General features: G+C 42.6%; 2 protein-coding genes across 2 annotated transcripts in view; one reads left to right on the forward strand and one right to left on the reverse strand.

The window, feature by feature from the left end:
- Window positions 1–1,871, reverse strand: part of TMEM169 (transmembrane protein 169) — a 16,953-nt gene extending 15,082 nt beyond the window's left edge. Inside the window, exon 1 of the mRNA XM_054971098.1 lies at window positions 1,537–1,871. The gene's annotated coding sequence lies outside the window, so the exon portion shown is untranslated. The remainder of the gene's footprint in view (window positions 1–1,536) is intronic.
- PECR (peroxisomal trans-2-enoyl-CoA reductase) overlaps window positions 1–21,000 on the forward strand; it is a 21,262-nt gene extending 262 nt beyond the window's left edge. The window contains exons 2-9 of the mRNA XM_054970092.1: window positions 2,052–2,373; window positions 5,424–5,557; window positions 11,115–11,280; window positions 11,778–11,859; window positions 14,132–14,228; window positions 17,120–17,230; window positions 18,354–18,465; window positions 19,886–21,000. Coding sequence (XP_054826067.1) covers window positions 2,052–2,373; window positions 5,424–5,557; window positions 11,115–11,280; window positions 11,778–11,859; window positions 14,132–14,228; window positions 17,120–17,230; window positions 18,354–18,465; window positions 19,886–19,974 — 1,113 coding nt within the window. The 3' untranslated portion in view covers window positions 19,975–21,000. The remainder of the gene's footprint in view (window positions 1–2,051; window positions 2,374–5,423; window positions 5,558–11,114; window positions 11,281–11,777; window positions 11,860–14,131; window positions 14,229–17,119; window positions 17,231–18,353; window positions 18,466–19,885) is intronic.
- Window positions 21,001–22,657: the final 1,657 nt, after the last annotated feature.

Genomic DNA, 22,657 nt, shown 5'->3' on the forward strand with positions numbered 1-22,657 from the left:
TAGCACCTGGTTCTCCAGCAGGTATAGGCCAGGCCAGAGAGTGTGCAGCCAGTGTACTGACTTTATATGTGAACTGACTGATTAATTTGTTTAGTGTGCTTATACATGACAGGATACATGAGGGCTGCTTACAGTATATAGTGCTTTCCTTTTGGCTACCATCACATCTGTTCTGGCCTTTTATATGACTCAAACAGCAGTGGATCTCCTGAGTCTTTTCCACAGAACTGGCATACTTCCTCCTGACATGCTTGGAATCCATGCAATCAGCTGTTGCACACGTGACTGGGTCATTTAAAGATTATCTCATCTGTGAAGGAGCTGGTCTCAGGAAAAAGTGCTCCCACATTATCAGGTAGCATAAAAGGACCTGCAATTAAAGCTTGGAAGGACATTGCAGCTTGTTACCAGTTTTCTGTTGCAAAGTTAGTATGTTACAGAAAAATGAAAGTGTTTGGGCATTAACAGATTTATTGTACCATAAAGTTTCATGGGCTAGATGATGGGATGAAGTAAATTCTAGTTTGCGACAGCTTGTGCTGCAATAGAGCTGTTAGTTTTTATGGTGCCACAAAACTCATTTTTGTTTCTATTAAAAAAGTGAGATCTAACTCAGTGCATGGTAATCCCATCTATTCAACTGATAAGAGTTAAGGAGGAATCTCACAGCACATGAGGAAGGGATTGGATAGTTCAAATGCTATTTGTTGCCATATCCAGTTCATTGTTTTCCATCACCCACCCTGCAGCAAAAGTGGAATTTTCCTTCTGGGGACAAAGATTTTTAAAAAATACAACTATACAAAACCTTTCTAACACGTATGCAACATTCCCCATGTGGAAGATTGCTAGCAAGAATGCCTATAATCTTCTTTATTCCTCTGCAAAAAATTCCTCGAATGCATATTAGCAAGAAATCTTCATAGAAGCCAAATATGCCCGTAGCTAGGATCTCTCTCCAATAATTCATAAACTGCATATCATCCCATATATTGCTATAGGAATGGTTTCTTTAGACATAATTCCAGGGAACATCAGTCCTTTAGACAATCCTGGGAAAGGAATTAATTATTTCAGGAATTAAGGAATTAATTATTAACAGTGTCACCCTAAAAAGAGTTATATCTAAACCCACTTTGACGGGTGTAACTCTAAGGAAGGTACTGCATGTTTCTCAACAAAAAGGATCGCTTACCGCTGCATGAAGTTATCCCTCCTTGCACACATTCGTAAACCACAACCTCAATTACAAAGGGGACACAAGCCAACATCTGGTCTACATGTTAAACAAGAAGGAAAACGAAGAGTGCATGTCTCCCCTAATGGAGAAAAATAAATGAAATCTTCCTTTAAGGACAGTCGTGCTCACCTGGTTCCTAAATTCCCCGAGGTTTCCCGCTCAGACCCGCATCTTGGGGCTCCATTGGGATGGATGCCAGTCTGTTCCTCTGCTGGCAATGGAGGGTGGCGAGAGGACGCGCCCCTGCTTCTGCAACCACCCCCCCTACCCCTGCCCAGCTACAGAGATCACCTCACCGAAATGCCTGGCGAAGGGCGAGAGATGCTGGGGGGGGTGGATCGGCGCACTTCGCTTTTGTTAGCCCGTGAAAACAGCGTGTTTCTGCATAGCTCTGCCGCAGGGGCGACCGGAGGGCTATCCTCCTCCGTCCTGGGGATGCAGCAGCCGTTGTTGTATGAGGAAAGTCGTCGAATGCCCTTTCTCGGCTTGCAGCTCCGGCCCGGGCAGGAGAGGATTCTGAACCAATCCCACCCGCCTCCTCTAGGGATGATATGACAAAAAGAAGCCTTTATTCGTTCACTTCGCAGTTTGTTGTGGGATGTGCAATGGAGGGGTGACGAATGGGTATGTAGCGGAGGGGTTTCAACCCTCAACCCCTCGAAATGCAACGGGGGAGGAGGAAGCTGGAACCAGACCTTTTGTGTCGCAAGGGCCGGGGAGGGGGCTGTAAATGAGGCTGCCGCCTGTGCTCCCCACCCACCCCCTTCCTCCAATGCAATAAGAGGGGGGAAATCTTTCCATTGGGTTGCAGCGTAGTGGGGCTGGGAGTGGGGGCGGGCCAGCGCAGGTTCTGCCTCCTTCGCTGCCTTCATTCTGGGCGCCTTGGAAGAGGAGGCGAGCTGAGCCTGGCCTGGCAGTAGGAGTGGCTTTCTGGAGTTTTGTTGGTGGCCCTAGGCAGGTAATCGGGACTTTGCCTCGTGAAGGGACCAACATGGCGGTCACGACGTTGTCGTCCCGCAGCGCTTCTGGAAGCCGAGTTCTGGCAGCCGGCCTCTTTCGCAGCCGCGTGGCCATCGTGACCGGCGGAGGCACCGGCATCGGCAAGGCTATCGCCGCCGACCTTCTGCACCTCGGTGGGGAAAGGCGAAGCGAGGAGGGAGTGGCACGGGGAAGTCGGGGTCGGGTGCCCAAATAGTCTGTGTGCGTGAGTGAGGGGGAGAGATGGGGGAGATTTGTCTGTCGTACCAGTGGGAATAAGTGGCGGAGGCGGGAAGGGGCTGAAGAGAAACAGGCCTCCTCAACCCGCAGTGTTATTATTCCCGAGTGATCCTTCTGACAGTGCTTCAGTTGCAGGGCAGTCGAGAGTTGCCCACTAGGGAGGTGCAGACGCAGGGATTTCTTGCTTGCCCTGTAGGCGCAGGGTGTAGGGCCCTGTCTGCCTGGAAAAAAAGAAGCACAGTGGCATGCAAGTATAAAACTGACACTAGTTGGGGTGAACACTCCATAAAAGTGGGTTGGATTTTGAGCTAAAAGGTACATGGACACTGTGTTTTAGGTGGGTAGTGTTCGTCTGTAGTAGAACAGCAGGATTTGAGTTCAGTGGCACCTTAAGGAACCAACAAGGTTTCAAGGGTGTAAGCTTTCGTGAGTTAAAGCTCCCCTCTAGTATCTGAAAATCTTGGTAGTCTCTAAGGTGCTGGACTCAATATGGCAAGTGGACTCTCTTTAAGAAAGGTTTGGAGACAAAAAAAGGGCCAGAGGGATTGGGGCTGTCGAAGTTTGTTCAAAAATTGGCATGACTGTTGATAAGAAGCTGGGGGCGGGGTTATGTGTGCTGTGGATGGAATGGTGGCTCATCTGTGCAAAATCTGGGGGTGAGGGCGGTGAAGTTTTTCTTCCCTGTCATGATAATGCAAGAAAACATGTCCTCTTTGAGTCTCTCTACTCAAGACATCTTGAAGCACCATCTTTTGAATCCTGTAGTTTTACCCCTATTATGTCATGCACAATAAAAGCCAACTCTGTTGACTTTCTTCATGGTTTTAATCCCAGACTTCCATTATTACCCCCTCAATTGTGCTGATAAAGTCATTAATATATAATTTTTATTGTTTTTAATGTTGTAAACTGCTTTGGGCCTTGTTTTAAGGGAGAGGCAGTCTAAAAATCTAAAAAATAAATAGTCATGTGGCAGCTGTTTGGTCAAAAAATTCACACTTTGGAAGCTTTGGTAAAATATGTCCTAATTGGTAAACACTTTACATTTGAGGATTGTACTTTAAGCAAACTTCTCTTGGATCACTCCAAAGGTGTGATAATATTGCTAGTATTGGAAGGGTGAATAAAGGTTTGAGTATTGAAGTTAGTGTCCTGTTTCAGATACATACAAATGTTCCCAATATCTTTATTTCAAAAAAGGAAAACGAATCCATGTTCACCCTCACTGCTGTTGTTAAAAGAATCCATGTTCACTGCTGTTGTTAAAAGAACATTGTGTAATAAATTCCATTTTTTGTTGAACAAAGGGTTCTTCCCAACTCTGGAGCTAATATATCTTGGTATTTTAAAGTCTGCATTGAAAGATGCATGGGATTCTTAACACACACACCCTATAATGTTATCCGTGGCTGAAGCAAATATTATTATTTTGTGTGACATTGGTTGCCCAGTTTTGAAAACTCAGGCTATTGATGTCCAGGTGCCTACAAAGTTCTGATCTCTAAATGAGGAGTTTTATATTTCTTTGATTGAATTTTGGTTCAGAAACGTGAGACCTACTGTATACACATCTCTGAAATTTTATTTCTTTGTTTTATTTTATTCTTCTCTTGGTGACAGCTCACTTGGGTGCCCAGCTTCCAGAACCTGCATTTGCTTTCACTGAAACCAGTGTTGTGAGAGCAATGCCATGTAATTCCACTTACCTTTATCTGTCTCTTGCCTTTGTATGCCCTCTCCTCATGCAACAAAGCACTATATTACAATTCTATTGAATTTAGCATTTACCAGTAAACTTACTGTGCATTTTTGTTGTGTTCTTACTGACCTTCTGGTTATTCATTTAGAGGATTAGTGTCTCTTATTAATCATTGATATATAACAGTTCCAGCAGAGCAGATTGCGAACTCTGATACTTTAAGCTGTTCTCAAGTATTTTTTACTATTACTACTACTTCTATTAATATTATTATTATTTCTAATTTACTGTCTCTGCAAACAGGAATACAACATATATAAAATACATAAATGTGTTAATTTAAAACCACATAAAAATATCAATAAATATAACAATACAATTTCTGAAAGATAGTAGCAGATAGACAACTGTAGATGGATAACTGAAGGCTGAACCATAGTGAAAATATCTGGCAGTTTGAATCTGAGATGGGCATATTATGTTCACCAGTGCTGATCACATCAGAGTTCTTGTTTCTTGCATATTAATATTAGCAGATGGTAAAGTACTAAATGAAATTGTTCTTTGCTGAAAATTCTGTGTGCCCTTTGGAATGAAAAATATGTGAAGTCTTAAACAAAGAGTAGGTGGCATGTTTGTCTCTTAATGCTGTATACTGTAAAACAACCCATTTTGATTAATACACAGTATATGCACAGAGATAGCAAACACTACTGATGGATGCTCTGTTGTTTGTGCAGTTTTTGGAATGACAAATTACTTGGTATGAATTTTAAATGATTACTGAGGCTGCTTCTAGTTATTTTCCAGCAAAATCTTTGGAATTTGTATAGGTTTGAACAGGATGCCTAGCCCTTGAAGACACAGAAGATTGAGGAATCGTGGAGGTATTTGATGCTGTGATTCTATGTATTTTACACAGGTCTAGTGTATCGCTGTTAGCACAGCATTAGATTCATGCCTTTTTCACTGAATTCCACTGTTGATCTGAGCAATTGCTATAAGGGTGTTTTCCATTTAGAGATGGCAGAAGTACAATTTGTCAGCCAAGTGTTAAGCTACATATGCTTTTTAAATATAACATTTTATTTGTAGATTTCCAGAACAGCCAAAAGAAATGAAATTCCAGAGCTGGAAAGTGATTATCTCAATCAGCATATACTGCTACTTGTTGAGCAAGAGAACTCTTTAATCATATCAAAAGTCTAATGCGTAATCATTATTACCAGTATTTAATCTGATATGCATCTGTTTTTGTTTTGACAGGTTGCAATGTAGTCATTGCATCTCGCAAACTTGACAGATTGACAGCTGCAGCAAAAGAGCTAGCTGCTAAAAATCTATCCCCTGAGTCCGCCAGAGTGACCCCAATACAGTGCAACATTCGCAAAGAAGAGGAGGTAAAACAAACTACTCCTGTCTTACTGTGCATAGTAGATGGCTAGTATATTGACTCGCTGGAAAATGCTGGCCTGGGGTGGAGTGGTTATATCTATATAATGTTCTAATGATGTTTTATATATAGAACAGACTATGACCAAAACATTCTGAAAGAAAATTTAAAACAAAATATTGACTCAAAACCTTTTTGTATCCTTGAAAGACATTTTACTGTCCTAGCTGTTTTGGCAGAGAGTTGCTAAGGGTGTAACTGCATGATTTGCAAACTCTTGGGAAACATTATCTTTGCATCTTGCATAATTGTGTTTAAACTTGTGCAGGCTCATCATATTTAGAACTTTTTTATTCTGTCTTCCAGAAACCTGCCTGAGATGGCTTACAGAATAAAAATAATTAGTAGGTGCCAGGCCAAAAGTGGTCTGTGTTTTTTTGCTTGGTTGGGTTTTTATGCTTAGTTTTAACTAATATCTTTAAAAGATTTGTTTTCATTAATTAATTTTGTTAGCTGCCTTGGGTAGCTTCCTGGAGAGGCAACACAGTTTTTTTCTAAATAGTGCTTCAAATAAATGGCAAACTTATTTGATCAGAAATGATAACTCTCCTACCACTTTTAGTTCTGCTGTCTAAACTATGACTGTTCTTTTTGTTTATATCTCATAGCTGGACTTCTAGAACTCTGTTGCACTCTCTTCTCAAGTGATCTGCAGCAGGAGATTCATGTAGGGAGTCTAGGGAATAACTTATTGAATGCGAATTGTGAAGCCTCAGGAGCCTCCTTACTTTATTACAAAGCTTTCTTTCCCACCAGAGTGCCATAAATAATTCTGCTTGTTGGCAGAAGGTTTCCAAATACTACACAGCCTGCCAATTTCCTTTGTTAAGAAGACCATGATGTTATATTATAGCATTCCTTGCTCCTGGCTTTTCTACGTCAAATACTTCATCTACTGATGTCAGTTTGGTTAGGCTTTATCATGTCCTGCGAAAGGTAGTATGTAGCTATTGCATTTGTGTGAAAATGACCTCAATTTCCTTTCTCTCCCCTACCAACCCCCCACATAGAGTTTTGTCTGGATTTTGTAGTTTGTGGAGAATGGATGAGCTTCCTGTGATTACTAAACAGCTGTTGGTGGTGAGCCTTTGGTGTCATGCCTGCTGCTTATTGAGTTGTTGGAAATGGAGGTCTGTACTAAACTGTCAAGCACCTGTTGATCAAGCCACGGTTTTCCTCAAAATGTAAGATGAGGTTGATTTGATTCATCTAAACATCTTCCTAGTTCCTGCCAACAGTGATCAGCAGATACTTTTGGGAAACTTAGAAGCAGGAGCCTTCCCTTGTTTGTCCTCAGTGTCTTGTGTTCAGAAGCATATTGTCTCCATGCACAGAGGTGTCATTTTAGCTATCCTGAATGCGAACTTTTGTCAGATCTAGCCTCCCTAAATTTGTCTGATACTTTTAAAGCTATCTAAGTTGATAACCATTGCTACACCTGGTGGCAGTGAACCTCATAAATTAATTGCATGTTGTGTGAGGATGCTCTTTTGTTTGTCTTCTCTAAACACAAGGAGTTTCCATCAGTGCAGCAGAATCAACTGAGTGGGATTCGTCCTGTGTAGTAGCACAGGTTTCTGTTCTTTCACCTGTAAGGCTGCTGAATAAGATTATCTGGAGCTTTAGGATTGGGTGTTATTTGCATATTTCATTATCTGATCCTCCAGATGTGTCAGTTTTGGTTCTGAACAGCTTTGAAGCTGCTTCCAGGTAACTAAGAGAATAAGCTGAAGTTGAATCCAGACAAGACAGAAGTAATGCTGGTTGGGAAGGCTGATATTCTAGAGGGACTGGGATCCACCATCCTGAGTTGTCATTGAGTCAGCAGTAGCTTTTCCATCTAATTTTGGCATACGTGATAGTGCCTTTCTGCAGGGGGGTTTCTTTCTGTCTGGGGCTGGTGCCCACCTGCCACACTCACATTAGTGGTCATTGACGGACAGTACAATTGAAGCCTTCTCAGCCAAGCAAGAGGCAGCCAAGTGGGACCAGGAAACAGTACACAACCCAGGACATTGGGAGAACCCTGCAGAGCAAAAGAGGCGGCGGCGGCAGCAGAAGCAACAGATTGGGCTGGGAGCCAGCCAGGCTTGTAAGGAGCCAAGAATGGGTCAGGGTAGTATTAGAGGGAGAAGTTGGGAGGGAGGCAGTGGCTGGAGCAAGCTGAGAAACATGCAGTGGAGGCAGCCAGAGAGCTGCCTGTCAGGCTCTGAGGGCCAGTGAGACTGAGAGCTGGCAGGGAAAAGAGAATGGGCAGGACCCAGTGCTGCATCCCCACGATACCATGCCCAGGGGAGGGTGGTTGGGGGAACCCAAGGTTGACCCTCTCCTGGCGGAGCTTATAAGCAGTCAGAGGAAAAGCTGAGGAGGAACAGCATGACCACTCTTGAGAGTTGCTTGGAGAACATGGACTGCCAGGAGAGAGTGGGACACGGTGCAACTGAAATCCCCCTCCTATACCCATTCTGAGGCTGCTTGCACCCCAACAAGGTTGAACCTAGCTCCAAATGGAGCAGTACAGCCCTGGACTATGACCCAGAGCAGAGGAAGTCGACATTTATGTATTAAAATTGAAAAGACTCCTGTAGCACCTTTAAGACTAACCAACTTTACTGTAGCATAAGCTTTCGAGAATCACAGTTCTCTTCGTCAGATGCGCATCTGACGAAGTGAACTGTGATTCTTGAAAGCTTATGCTGCAGTAAAGTTGGTTAGTCTTAAAGGTGCTACCGGACTCTTCGATTTTGCTACTACAGACTAACATAGCTAACTCCTCTGGATTTATCTATTGTTTTTTAAAAGGACCTGTTTGTAGATCTTCCAGTGGGCATTCTTATGCCTTCAGAGTAGGCATAAGGTAGTTAACATACCTGCTGCCATATGCTTACAAGTGACTTGTTCATGGACTATCTTTATATGATTCCATTAACGTCACATGGTACATTAGTAGATGAAGAATGTGGCTTGTCTGATAATAGCTTAAGAAAACAGGGGCAGGAATGAACTTTATGTGCTTCAGAAACAATATGTTCTCTGGTCTTTGAGCTATAGTAGTTCCTGCTGATAGAGCAGACTGGAGTGTGTGCATGTTTGTTAAAACCCTTTGTAGACATGCTTCTAAAGGGGCCGTGGCTGCACATATCAAGATCCAATTCGACCACCGATTAAGCTCTGAGCAGGTGCAAACACAATTTAGGACATAGCTTGTTGCTGTGCTCATTCAGACCCTTTACTGTTTGTGTATTTGCTACTTCAGCAGAATGTTTCCACTATTTGTTCCAGATGACTAGAAAAATGACATTAGCATTTCATATTCTTGGCAAGAGATATGTAACTTTCAGAATCTGGAGAAAACCATCAGTGCACATAGAGAAGAAATGAGTTTATAAAAGGTTTATTGTGCATAGCTATTGCAAGGGGTTCTTTTCATTAAAATGTATTCATAGAATGCATTGTTGTACAAAAGGCACATGTCATTTTGGATTGTATTAATGTAACAAATATGGAGGCACAAAAGCACTTTGGCACTGGTTAGCTCCTTGTCACAACATTGTGGATTCTACTCCTCTGATTTAAAAAAAAAAGCAACCAAGATGGGAAAAGTTTGGAACACATCGTGCAAAGGGTAAAAAACAAAACCAAGCCAGACTTCATTGGCCTAGGAGGAACATGAAAGCAGTTTCCCGATGATAGGAAATCTTTGTTTAAGCTAGGAATGGCTGTGCAATGAACAAATTGTTCATTCCTCAAGGTTTTTAAGAATGAACATTCGTGAAGGCCAATGTTCCTTTCATCTCTCTCAGTGACCCCTATCAAATGCAGCAAATGCTGTATTTCTTGTTGTTTGAGTTTTGTTTTTTAATCTCTCTTACTGTTTTCTTCTCATGGCTTGATACTTTGTGATGAAACATGTTTTGGTGGAACTGATATTGAACACTCTAATTACATGAAAAAGTCAGCATATATGTTTAATAAAATAGTAATAAATACTTCTGTGGAATACTGTGGGTGTTCTTTTATTGTGTGTATAGGAGAGCCTTCCAGAACTAGATGCTGTCTGTTCAATAACGAAATCCTTCTGTTGAAGAGATTAATATTTCAAGCCTTCACAGTGTTGCATGTTTATCAATTGTTTTCCAGAGAAATCAATGAATACTCAAGGGATGTTTTAGTTGTTAGTGAGTTCTTACATGAGAATTTAGTTAGCATACTGCATTTCTTGGCAGTAAAATTGCATTTTTTACCTTAATGCAAAAGTACCAGGATGTCAGGGCTTGCTGCCGCCGCCGCCGGGCAGGGCCTCAGCTGGGCCGGCCCTGACATCAGAGGGGCACCAGGGATACTGCAGGACCCTGCTCTGTGGAAGGAGGGGCGGTATACATCACCCAGACTCCCTCTCAGTCCACTCGCTGGCCTGCTCAACCTGGCCTGCTTACCCTCTGCATCCTCCATCATCTCCTCCTCCCAGAACTCTCCTCCAAGCCTCCACTCTCACGCTGCTCTGCTCTCACTCCACACCATCACTCCTTACTCACACCCACCACCTCAGAGCTCTTCCTAGCCACCTTATATAGGGCTTCCTTTCCCCGCCCCGCCCTCCTAGGCTTGTTCCCTCTCCTGACTTGGCCCAGCTGTGCCTTCCCTCAGGTGTTTCCCTCTTACCACTAATCCCTTCTTGGCTTCCTTGCCTTGCTGGCAGGGTGGGGTTGAATGCAAGCCATTCCCAGCTGAGGCCTTGCTCATGAGGAGTTGCCCCAGCCAGCTTCAGTGCTGCTGAGCCTGCCTGGCTTTGCTCGCGAGGAGCTGCCCTGGCCAGCTTCTGGGCTGCCTGCTCCTTGATGCTGGGCGGGGCTACCAATCTCCTCCCCCAGAATGCCTGTGGCAGCTCCACCTGGAGGGGCTTGGCTCCTAGCACCTCCTGAGCCAGGCTGCTGTCCTCTAGCCAGGTGTGGCTCTGGGCTGTAGTGGCTGCTTCTCCTCCTTGGAAGGCTCTGTTTGGGCTGTTGCTGGGTCCCTATTCCCCCTGCCTTGGCCCTTTTCCTCTAGCCTGCTTAGCCCCCTCTCTTCCCCCTGGGGGGTGGGACTAGCTGGCTTCTCCCTGCTCCCTCTAGCCTTCTGAGGCTTTGGCCTTTCGCCCCTTCCCCCTGGGGTAGGCGGGTTCTGGCTCTGTTTGCCAGACAGAGCGGTTGAACTGCTGTCTCCCGGCTGCCCCCTGCCGCTGCCTGTCAGCAAGTCCGGGGGCTGGGCTGCTGACCCTGGACACCAGGATTCCTTTTCCATGGTTTTTCAATGGATATGAAATCTTTAACTTAGTTCTGATACTTTTGTGTGGTGGGATACAGGGGCTGGAGGGGGGAAAGCATCATTCAAAAAGTAACCACTTCAGTATAATGTGTGATCAACACTTTTGCTTTGGACAGATCTATAAAGGAAAGCTGGCAGGTGCAAATGACCAGTGTTAAGGTTGCCACTTTCAGACTTGCCATTTTTTTTTATTGTTGTAGGTAGATGCACTGGTGAAATCAACATTGGATCTTCATGGTAGGATAGATTTCTTGGTAAATAATGGAGGAGGCCAGTTTCCTAGTCCAGCAGAAGCGATCAGTTCAAAAGGGTGGCATGCCGTGATTGAAACGAACCTGACTGGAACCTTCTATTGTTGTAAAGCAGGTGAGGCTGGATGTAAAGGGAAATGTTGGTAGCTGAGTCAAAACTTTTTGCTGCTAGCGGCCCAATTCTGAATTGGTAAGCTAACTTTATTGCTACCATTAGAAGTATTCTTCTTAACTCTGAATTCAGAGAACTTGGAGATCCTTTTAAAGGCTTACTTTGAGCTACCTATCCTCTTTCTACCTGGCTATTCCATAGAACATGGTAACTAATAACAAATCTTACTTATGTAGACTCTCTGGACCACAGTGAACAGGCCTAATTAACACCTATTTATACATTATAAAAAATAAAATATTGGTTAAAGCCATAGTACTGTGAGCGAAGCTCAGCAAGAGGAACAAAAATGTCTCTTCTCTCACTCTGCAGCTCACTGAGCCCCTCAAAATACTGCCTTTGGAGGGGGGGGGGGGTCAAGGGATCCTCAGGAACCCTCTGGGGACATTGCGGCATCCCGCAATATAAAAATTAATACTCCTTTTCTTGTTTCCATACAGTATACAATGCTTGGATGCGGGATCATGGAGGTGCCATTGTCAACATTGTAGCAGATATGTGGAAAGGGTTTCCTGGAATGTCGTAAGCCTGTCATTTTCATCTAAATTGCCTATTTATTTATTTACTTATTTACTTATTTATTTATTTAAGTTTTTATTGGATGGGTTAACATACATTCCAAAAAACATCTTATAACATAACATCCCATTGTATTGCTATATGTATCCCACCCCCTCCCCCCTTTTCTGTGTTGACTCACAACAGCACTATAACCCCTTTATTTCTTATCATTTACTCTACATTACATTTGTCCCTATTGTTAAAGGTAAAGCTCTAGCCTATTCTTTGTTATTACTTCGTAATAATTGTCAAGAGACCACAATTGCCCTTTCGCATCCCATTTCTTTTCCAAATAATTTTTAAGTTTCTCCCAGTCTGTAAAAAATTTACTTGGATTTTGTTCTCTTAACTTTCTTGTCAATTTGTCCATTTCCGCCATGTACAACAGTTTTTGAATCCAGTCTTCGACTTCTGGTAGTTCTTCTTGTTTCCAATACTGTGCATATAATATTTTTTACATTTCCAACATTTGTTTGACATTTGACTATTAACATTTGCTAACTTTTTCGGTGTTACGTACCACCTGTACATCATCTTATATCCATTCTCTTTTAAACGGTACATGTTGATATTTTCAATGTATTTTTCCATAAATGTTCCCATGCCTCCATTGTAATCTCTTTATTAAAATTTATTGCCCATTTTACCATTTGAACTTTAACCATCTCATCCTCTGTGTACCATTTCAACAAAAGTTTATCACTTTTGCTCCCTCTCCCAGTAAATAAATTGCCTTTTTATTAAGACAGTACATACTTTTCTTCCTAAAGAAGGGAAGGAAGATGGCACATCAGTTGGCTGTTCTTGCTGTAAAGAAACTTTCATTGTCTTAGAAATCTCCATGTTTCATAAGCTTCTGTAGACTGTACCAGAATAGTGCAATTCTTTGCAGTTACATCCATCTAAGCCTGCTAACTACAATGGATTTAGATACATGCAACTGTGTTTAGGATTGTAATGCAAATCTATTATGCCCCAAGATTCTTTGTTGTTTATGTTACAGCAACATGGTTGCATTTTCAATATGTTGCCCATATTTAAGGATTGCAGGAAAGGAGGATGCTGGGATTGTAGTTACAATTTCTCTTTAGGATTTCCCCAAGTTTTGGTGTGGCAGTTGCCCAGCCTGCTGACTTCCTTCTTCCTATGTTCATACAGCTGTCCAAACTGCCTGTGCCACATCAAGTAGCACAGTGTTCATCTACCTCCCTGCAGGTAGCAAAAGCAGCAGTAAAACTTCTGTCTTGCTACTAGTAGAGGCAGTGACTCCACAATGACAGCACCCATTGTTCGTTCTTCTGGAGATGAAAGCAAAAAAATAATCAGGCAATCTGAGATTGGAAAGGAAGAAAACTTTGCTATCTGGGCTCACTTTTTGGCATTGTATTTTTAATTAGTGCAGTTGTGCAATTGGACTAAGATAAGATTAAATAAAATTTTAATTTCTGCACGTGAAGTTCAGGAAATAACTAATAAATGGGCTTGCAGAAGGGAGAAGCAGGAGCCAATTCAGAAAAAAACACCAGATGGGGAGAATGCAATCCTAAAGGCACTGTCTAGGGAGTAATTCCCTTTCAGTCATGTGGGATTTTGAATAAGCATATTGACTGTCGAGATGGGCATTGCAGGAATGCTATGGCGATAATAGAGCTAAAGTAAGAGCTGTGTGGATCCAGAATTTTATTCTGCTTCCATCAGATTGCCTCAGCAATACTAAAGGTAAAGCCCTAATAATGAAAAGGCTACTTCAGAGTTTAGCCACAGTCCTGTAATTTGTTAACATTTATGTAATTTGACAAGTCATAAGGGGTGCTATTGTTTACATTCTGTTCACTTTCTAATTAGATGGAGGAATAGGCAAACCCCAGTCCTATCTTATCTTCTGGATATCAAACATCAAAGACCATGTTCTCTTCTGCAGGGCTTCAGTCATCCTTTCACTCACTAAACACATTAGCACTTCTACACATAAATAAGACTACTAGTACATTAACCTCTGGGCTGATAAATACTCTTGCCTTGCTTACCTTGTTCTGGTAAAGTTAGATAGTTTGGATTGTTCCTTAATCATGAAAATCTGTTCAGACTTATTTGAGCTTGACCTAGATAAACTTGCTAGATATCATAGGCCCACTTCATGATAATGAAGCTTCCAATAGTGATAGAGCTGTTAAGTGCCTAAGTTACCTTGTTGATGGAAGTGATTCCACATTTGGATTTTCTTTCTTCGCAGGCACAGTGGTGCAGCAAGAGCTGCTGTTGATAATTTAACCAAAAGCTTTGCCATTGAATGGGCCCAGAGTGGAGTGAGAATTAACTCCATTGCCCCGGTAGGTAATGGAATGTCACCAGACAAGCACAAACGTTTTTGGGGGCCTGAAGAGATGAAGTTAAATGCTATACTCATATGACTCTAACTACATGTTACATAGTCCTCAGGATGTGTCCAGGTCCACTTCAAGGACTTTGAATCAAATGTGAGTTGCAAGTTCCTGCTGAAAACTCAGCTCCCAGGTAGCAAGGACTGAATTGAACTGAGTCCATGGCACCTCAGGAGAAGAGGCCTATGCCACTCTCCCATGCCATTTTTCTGACCAGAAAAAATCCTAGAGTGCTTTTTTCCCCTATTAGGGGCTCCACTTGAACTGATGGGGTAGTTATAGGTTTCCACAACTGGACAAATAACACCCCTGCCCAAGGGCCATTTCAGGTTGGAAAAATGGAACTGTGCAAGCCATAGTCTTGATCCAAATCAGTCCCCATATGTTGGGGAACTGCCTCACCACGAACTGGGAAATGACCCAAGGACTTCATAACATGTAGATAGGGTGTGACTGTATGCTATAGCTTGATTGCTGAGATGGAAACAAGCATATTTTTCACATGCACTTGGTTTTAATTATTGGAATTTGTCAAGGGTTTGGGGACGTCTTTGTCTGGAACTTGAGGGCTGTCAGGTTCTGCCTTGGGCGTCACCCTGTGAGGCACTGGCATGCCTGACTTTGGACCAGGGATACCATCAGGGATTATGCGGGCTCCCGCTCTGTGAAAGAGGGGGTATACGTCACCCTTACACCCTCTCAATCCTCTCACAGGCCTGCTCAATCTGACAGAGTCCCAGCTGCCTTCCATGACAGCTGGCCATTTCCCTGCTCCGGACTTCCTCTTCCTCTTCTTTCCTCTACCTTCTCTCTGCTGCTCTCTCATGCTCTCGCTCCTAAACTCCTCCACAATCCACCACACCCTGTGGGTGGACTTCCCTTTTATCCCTTCACCAATTCCCTGCTCTACCTGTCAGCCATGCCCCCCTCCTGCACTCTAGCCACGGCCTTGGCTGACTCAGGCAGCTGCACCTGGGTTTGCTCTGCAGGCTGCCCTGGGCAGTCACACCTGTTCCTCCTCAGCTGGCTGCTAAACTTTCTCTACTGAGCTGGCTGCTTGGGGCAGGCACACCTGTGCCTTCTTGGCTGGCTGCCAAGCTTTTCCTGTAGAGTGCCTCAGGCAGCTCCACCTGGGGTTGTTTTGCTCCCAGCTTCGCCTGGACCAGGCTTCTGCCTTCTAGCTGGCATGCAGGCTGGGGTGTGGCTCTGTGCCTCTTCTTCCTGACTGGTAGGGTTGCTGGCTGACTGCCCTTGCTTCCTGCACCTCCTCCCTCAGGTCTACTCCCCCCCAGGGGTCCTCACTCTCCCTGCCTGGCCCCCTGGCCCCCCACCAGAGGGTGGGGCTAGCTGGCTTCCTCGCCTGACTCTCTGAGGCTTGGGTGCTTCTCTGATGCCTCCTTCCCCCCTTCAGTTGTTGGTCTGTTCTGGTCCTGGGTGCCCATTGGGGTGGCTGTCCCCCAACTGCCTCCTGTCTCCTCCTCCTGGTAAAACTGGGGCTGAGCCTCAGATCTCAGACAGGCAAATCCTCTTCAAAGTTAATCTGCAGAAATTCACAAAGCATGTAGAGATCTGCTATAAATTATTTTAATTATTCATTTGAAATATGCTAGAGTTTTGCAATTACCATTGACAGCCAAAAATACAAATAAGTGGATTCTAGATCACATCAAGCCAGAATTCTCCCTAGAAGCTAAAATAACAAAACTGAGGCTATCATACTTTGGTCATGAGAATACAAGATTCTCTGGAAAAGTCAATAATGCTAGGAAAAGTCGGCAGTAGGAAAAGAGGAAGAACCATAGCAAGATGGCTGGACTCCATAAAAGAAGCCATGTCCTCCAGTTTGCAAGATCTGAGCAAGTCTCTTAATGATAAGACATTTTGGAGGTCTTTCATTCATGGGAACACCATAGATTCGAGGTGACTTGACATCACGTAACACACACACACACACACAGATCTGCTATAAATTATTTTAAATATAAATAAAGCTTAGGAGAAAGAAGTCCTGACTTGGATGGTCCAGGTAGCCTGATCTCGTTAGATCTCAGAAGCTAAGCAGCGTTGGCCCCGATTGGATGGGAGACCACCAAGGAAGGCCAAGGTTGCTAGGCAGAGGCAGGCAATGGCAAACCACCTTGGAATGTCTGTTGTCTTGAAAACCCTGTGGGGTTGCTGTAAGTTGGCTGTGACTTGATGGCACATAAAAAGGAGAAGAATTTAAAGTTAAAATAAAATGATTGTTTCATTGGAGTGGATTTATCAGCGTATTTGTAGATGCAAAAAGTCCAGATCTTTAACAGACTTTGATTCTGCATTAGGGAAACCTAAATTCCATAACCTTTTATAAATTATGCAAAGTGAGAATATTTTCTTACAAGTGCTCATTTAACTTCTAATTAAGTGGAGAGGCAAGAAGCTAAATTGTTCTCTGTTATCACTTCCTCCTCCCCACTTTTTGAGATTTCATAAAAGAGGCCTGCATACTTGGAAGCCAAAAAGTATAGAAATGTCTTTTTTAAATGAATGTGGAGATACTTAGAATGGGCACTGAACCCATTATAAATTCTCTGTGTGTAACTATAGCATATTCATGGTTCTACTAATAATAAGCAAATTAAAGAACGCTGGGATTTTGAGTAAAAATGCTTGTGTCTAATAGCTGGAATGTTGTTTTTTTTCAATAGGGAAGTCCATGGGATTAGAAGAGTGTAACTATGTTTAGGATTGCACTGGCAAGAATCTGCTATCCAGAATATACAGATCATCAGTTTCTGAAAAAATGTGGAGGGTTTCTTTTGCTGTGTAAGATAATAATGGAGCTTTGCCTTTCAATGCAGGGAGTAATCTTTTCAGAAACAGCTGTTGCACACTACAAAGAAAATGGTGAAACGTTGTTTAAGAACTACATTTCAAAGATTCCTGCAAAAAGACTAGGAGTTCCTGAAGAGGTATAATATCTCAACATATATGTAGTACTTATCATGCAGGTGGGCTTTCCAGGAGATTGACTCCCCGCTCACAATTACATTGGCTTGGATCCAGTGAAGCACAAGCGGAAACATTAGTGGACTTAGCACAGTTCTGCTTGCATAACTTGTACAACGTCCAGTACTTTCCTCCCTATATATAATAGTGCCCAGAAATTGGTTGCACAAGATATTACTCAAGCAGAAACACAAGTAGGGGATACAGTGACTTAGCTCAAGCGGTTACCACCGTTTTTTTCTTGTATTTCTGCTTGCTCAAGAGCTCTAGCTGAAGTGGAAATTTTGTGCTGGATCTAACCCACTATCACCAGGCTATCTCAAAATATAAATCCCAGCTGCATGTAAAGGTGGGAGGGGGTTACAGGGGATGTAGCTGTGCTGTGGGTGATGGTGGTACTTATAACAATTGCCCTGTGGTCCCTTACTCTCTCGCCCTCTGTCATTTGCTCTAAGATAGCAAGCTGCCTAGACAGCTCAATTGCCCATTGGTATGTCCTTGTCAGAAATCCCAAAACCTTTTGGGAAACCTATTCCTCCCCAAATCTCCTTCTTAGTTTTGGAGTCCCTGGTAGAACCTGCCTTCCCTCAAGGTATCCCTAATCCTCTGCACCCCTCAAATCTTCCCAGTGTCTTGAGTTGCCTGAAAGATGTATGTGCTTAAGTGTGTATAAGCGTATCTGAGCAGCTAGGCATATGGGCAAGGGTTTGAAACACCTTTTTATTAAAAGGCTTTTATTAACTAGCATACATTCTACAAAAAAGACCAGCACAGATGAACTGAGAATGCAGACAAAGAAAGATGGTATAGAATCTAAGAAACAAACCCGAAAAAGAATAGCTAAGTAGCTTATAGTTAGTATAATGTTACCTTGATATTCCATCCCCCATGCACTGACGAATGGGCATGAAGTAGTAAGAACTTAGCAGAAGGATGCTCTTGTCTCATTCCCCACTTACTTGGTGCACTTCCCTGCCTGAGTGTATATTAAGTCTTATGGTTAGCATGTGTGAAACGGATGGATTCTCCATCATTTTCATAGTAAATACTTCCAAATGCCAATCAAGTACCTTGATTTTTCACAAGGTATCTCCCTTGGTGTGTTTCCTGCTCTCTCCGGGAGCCTCCTTTATAACCGGGGAAACTGTGAAGGTTGATGGTGGACAGAGCTTATACTCTTCTTCCTGGGAAGTTGCAGGTAAAAATGCTTTTATACTGGCTGTGAAAATACACAAGATGTCTTAGTAAAGAGAGAGGTAAGACAAGAAGCTGGAATTTTAAAAAGGTAGCTTTTAGGCAGTAAAACACTATGTGGTTTTCTGACTGAAAATGTCCTGAGTTGGTCCACATTAGTTCACATTGCAGTGATTAAACGTTCCATTTCTTGTTTTACGATTTCTAGTTTACCTGGCTTCATACTTCCCATATTTCAAATTCCTATTATGTGTGTTACACAGCTTTGGACATTCGTTTTTTACATCTATTCACATCCACAACTGGATGTCCTTTCAGCATTAATCTAGTCCCATAATTAAGAATAGCTCTATTCATATTTGTCCTTGGCTCTTCCCCAGTAGCCAACTGAGTGCCATCCAACCTGGGGGTCCTGTCTTCCAGCACTATATCCGATATAGTATATCGTCTTTCAATTTGGATTGTCTCATCATAGAGTTTTCAAAGAGAGAGACCTAAAACGAGATGGCTTGACTCAATAAAAGAAGCCACATCCTCCAGTTTGCAAGATCTGCGCAAATCTGTTAATGATAGGATGTTGGAAGTCATTCATTCATAGGGTCGCCATGTTATTCTCATGTAAACCCCAGGGGGCCAGGAACACAGATGCTGTAGATGGTACGCTTGAGCCATATTGGATCTCCAGGTTCTGTCACAATGTTAAAATAACCACACAACACCATTTAAGCCAATGACCTTAGAAGGGTGTAATTTACTTTAGGATTTTACTGTATGAAAATGAAGACATGGGTGCTATGTTGCCAATTAAATTATCAATGCCAGTCACGCAAGAGCTCATACCTCCTAAATGAGGTGATGTGCAAGTGTTGATGCATCATGAGAAGCAGACTTCACATCCTTTTTGTTCAAACAGCACAAACAGCAAAGCAGACACAACAAAAAATTGTGGATGCAGACAAAAGACAGATGCCACTGCTGTCATATGAGTCTTTACTGCAGCAAGTTAATTCTTGAGAAATTTGAAAATGTATATTCATGTTTACTGATACCGTTAATGCCAAAAGTTCTTGACTTGAACTTCTGTGCCCTGCTCAGCTTTCCTGGCTATCCTGCAGTCATTTCAATCTTCTTCATAGTGCCAGTCTTTGAGCCTATCCTAAATTCTGGACATTGCTATTAAATGTTTAGACTTGGGTTGGAAAAGTGTGGGAATGTTAAAAGGAGCCAGAACTTTGACCACAGAATGTTTTTGCATCAGAAAAAAATCTGTTGCAGAACACATCTGACTCTTTGTTTAGACTTGCCTCAAAGGAAGTGCTTGCTTTCTCTCTTGTATGAAAACACTGTTTAGCTGGACTGGGATAAGAATGAAATAGTGGCTCACTTTCCAAAGAACCTGAATTTTATTGCATTTTTTCTCACAGAGCATAACAGATGGCCACCTGCTCCAGAGGGAGAGAATTCTAAAGCACTTGGGAAGATGCTTTCTAGAAAAACTTGGTCAAAACTGTAAAATAAAGCAATGAGGTTTTCCTCCGCTCCTCATTAGCAAGGGAATATTCCTGTTAGTAAGTCACCCCAGTCTACAGAACTTCAATACCTCAAAGGCATTTTTACAATCTTTGTAAAGTTGTATTTTTCTATAATTATGCTATGAGAGAACTCTATCAAAGAAATCTTCACAGAAACAGCCTTTTGTCTGTTTGTGCCGTGTACTTTTGGTAGGGAAGGAAAATTGTAAAATCTGTCAGTATTGCTTCCTATGACCCCTTCTTGCAACATGATTGCACTGTCTGTGTATGAACATGACACTGAATTGAATGAGATCCATCAAAGTTGTAGTCATGATCTGACCTTTTTTGTATTTTGTATTGATTACCATGCATGCCAGAGCTAAAGACAATGGGTTGGAGCCTATGAGTTCTTCCACTGTTGGATCCTGTGACTCTCTTTCACTAAGTCTTCCTTCACCAGAAATAAACTTCCCACAATTGATATCTTTCTAGGCTGGATGAAAACTTAAGAGAATCTTAATATCCAGCTTACTGGGAGTTGTATAGTCTATGGAATAGAATTTCCCTACTACTACCAGCTACAGCCCACTGTTCTCCCTGCAGTGCTGCTCCTGTAAGATGGGGGACCTTAGGACTAGCATAGGGTGTAACTCAGCGAGAGGGATTTGAGTGAGGGGGGAATTGGTGAACCCTCCCATCTGCTTGTGGAAATGTTCCAGGTGCAGAAGACACATGTGGATCAATCGCAGTTGTAGTGTAAACAGGTTGGTCGTACTTAATTGTTGTAAATAGCATGGGAACCAACTACACCGAGACCATTTTAATTTAGGCTCCACATAAAAAGATAGTCTTGTATTCATGGGAAATTATTATAAGCTTCCTTTTAGCAGCTGTTCTTAGATGATGTGTGTTTAAATGTCCTGTTCCCCTACAAGGATAGCACTCTTTGTTCAGCTCATTTTTGCTAAATCTGTAATCACTGATTTAACACTAGTGACTAAAGAAATAAACTTTTAAGAAACTGACTGCAAAAAAAAAAAGATTTTTCCTGGAAGAAACTAAAATTTGTGGGGAAGGACAGAGACTGTTTGATTGATTATCAGTGCTACACTTGACAGTATCCACTAGTATCTGAAGCCAGACTAATGCGATATAAGGAAGGAAACAAGAGCAGCAAGTTGTGTTTCTAGGTTTTCATTTTTCTGTTTTTATGAAAAGTCTTTTTGTTTTACAAAATTTGTATGCTGCCTTTCTGCCCTCACAAAGGCCACTAAAGTGGCTAACCAATTAAAACATGTATAATAAAATCACATTGTGAAACCAGACACCCCAATACAACATTAAAACAATTAAAACGAGAGCTAAAATATATACAAAGATAAAAACAACAAATAAAACATTAGTAGGAAGGAGGGAATCACTGAGGGAATGCCAAACGAAACAAAAAACTCTTCAGATGGAAGATGGCAACTGAAGGGCACTGATGAATTTCCCTGGGGAGGGAATTCTAGAGTTTTGATGCCACAAATGAAAAGGCTCAGGTTACTACCTGCCTATTTTGAAAGGTGGGGGCACCCAAAGCAGAATCTCCGAAGATGACCATAGTGGTTGATTAGTTTCAGGTATGCTGTTCTGAAACCTATCTTTAAAGGTCAACAACAGAACTCTGAACTGTGTCTGGAAACAAATTGGGAGCCAATGCCTGACGATACCAGTATGGAAAGATGGTCTAAAGGATACCATGATTGATAGTACTGAAAGCCATTGAGAGATCCAGGAGAATCCGACAGTCACACTCATTCTGTCCATCTCCTGGAGCATGTCATCCACCAGGGTGACCATGTTACTGGAATGGGTCTCCTTGTGAGTTGGGGGAATTAGCAAATGAGATACCTTTGCAAGAGGCAGTAACTAGAGAGATCCTCCACCATTTTTTACGGGGTCCACTCCCCAATGAAACTGACAGATGGGTGTTTTCCCAAACAAATTATTTTTATTTAAAGGGGAAACTTACAAGCACACAGGATTCCTAGGAAAGCAGCGGTGAAAGAGAGAGTGGATTTCAGGATTTTTTTGAGTGATGATTATCAGAGTAGAGTAGTCCATGGAGGAAGAATGCTTCAAACGGCCAATGTTTTTGAACAGAGAGGCTCTCGGATTCTGAGGGCACAGCACTTGGATCCGAGTAAGCGTGTACAAATTGGCTGGGGCAAAGTCGGAATACCTGAAGGGCAAACTATGCCTTGAGGCTGGAGAGTGATTTCAGCCTGTGAAGCAAAGACCTAAGAGGTTGTCTCTTGGGATGCACAAAAAGCTTGAATAACCTTGATTAGCCTGCCAGGATGGTACAATGGAGTTAGCTTGCTTGCTCCCAGTACTTCACAAAGAAACTGTAAATTTAATTAAGTGTTCTCTGGAGTTGGGTGATGCATTTAGAGTTGTGATTAAATGTTCCCCGGAAGAACTTAAAATTATCAGAGTTAATTGATGGCCCTAGATTGAGGAATAGGCTTTTAGCTGGGGTTGCAATCGATGGGACGAAAGGAGATCAGAATGTCTGAGGGGAATTGATAGGATCAACTCTCAAGCACCATTCTTGTCAGGGCTAGCACGTCCACAGCTTGGGAGGGCAGGAACTAATGCCCAGTCATTCGGCATGTACTCCCATTCATATTTCACTCT

The sequence above is a fragment of the Eublepharis macularius genome, chromosome 2 (assembly GCF_028583425.1).
Source record: "Eublepharis macularius isolate TG4126 chromosome 2, MPM_Emac_v1.0, whole genome shotgun sequence".
Taxonomy (NCBI): domain Eukaryota; kingdom Metazoa; phylum Chordata; class Lepidosauria; order Squamata; family Eublepharidae; genus Eublepharis; species Eublepharis macularius.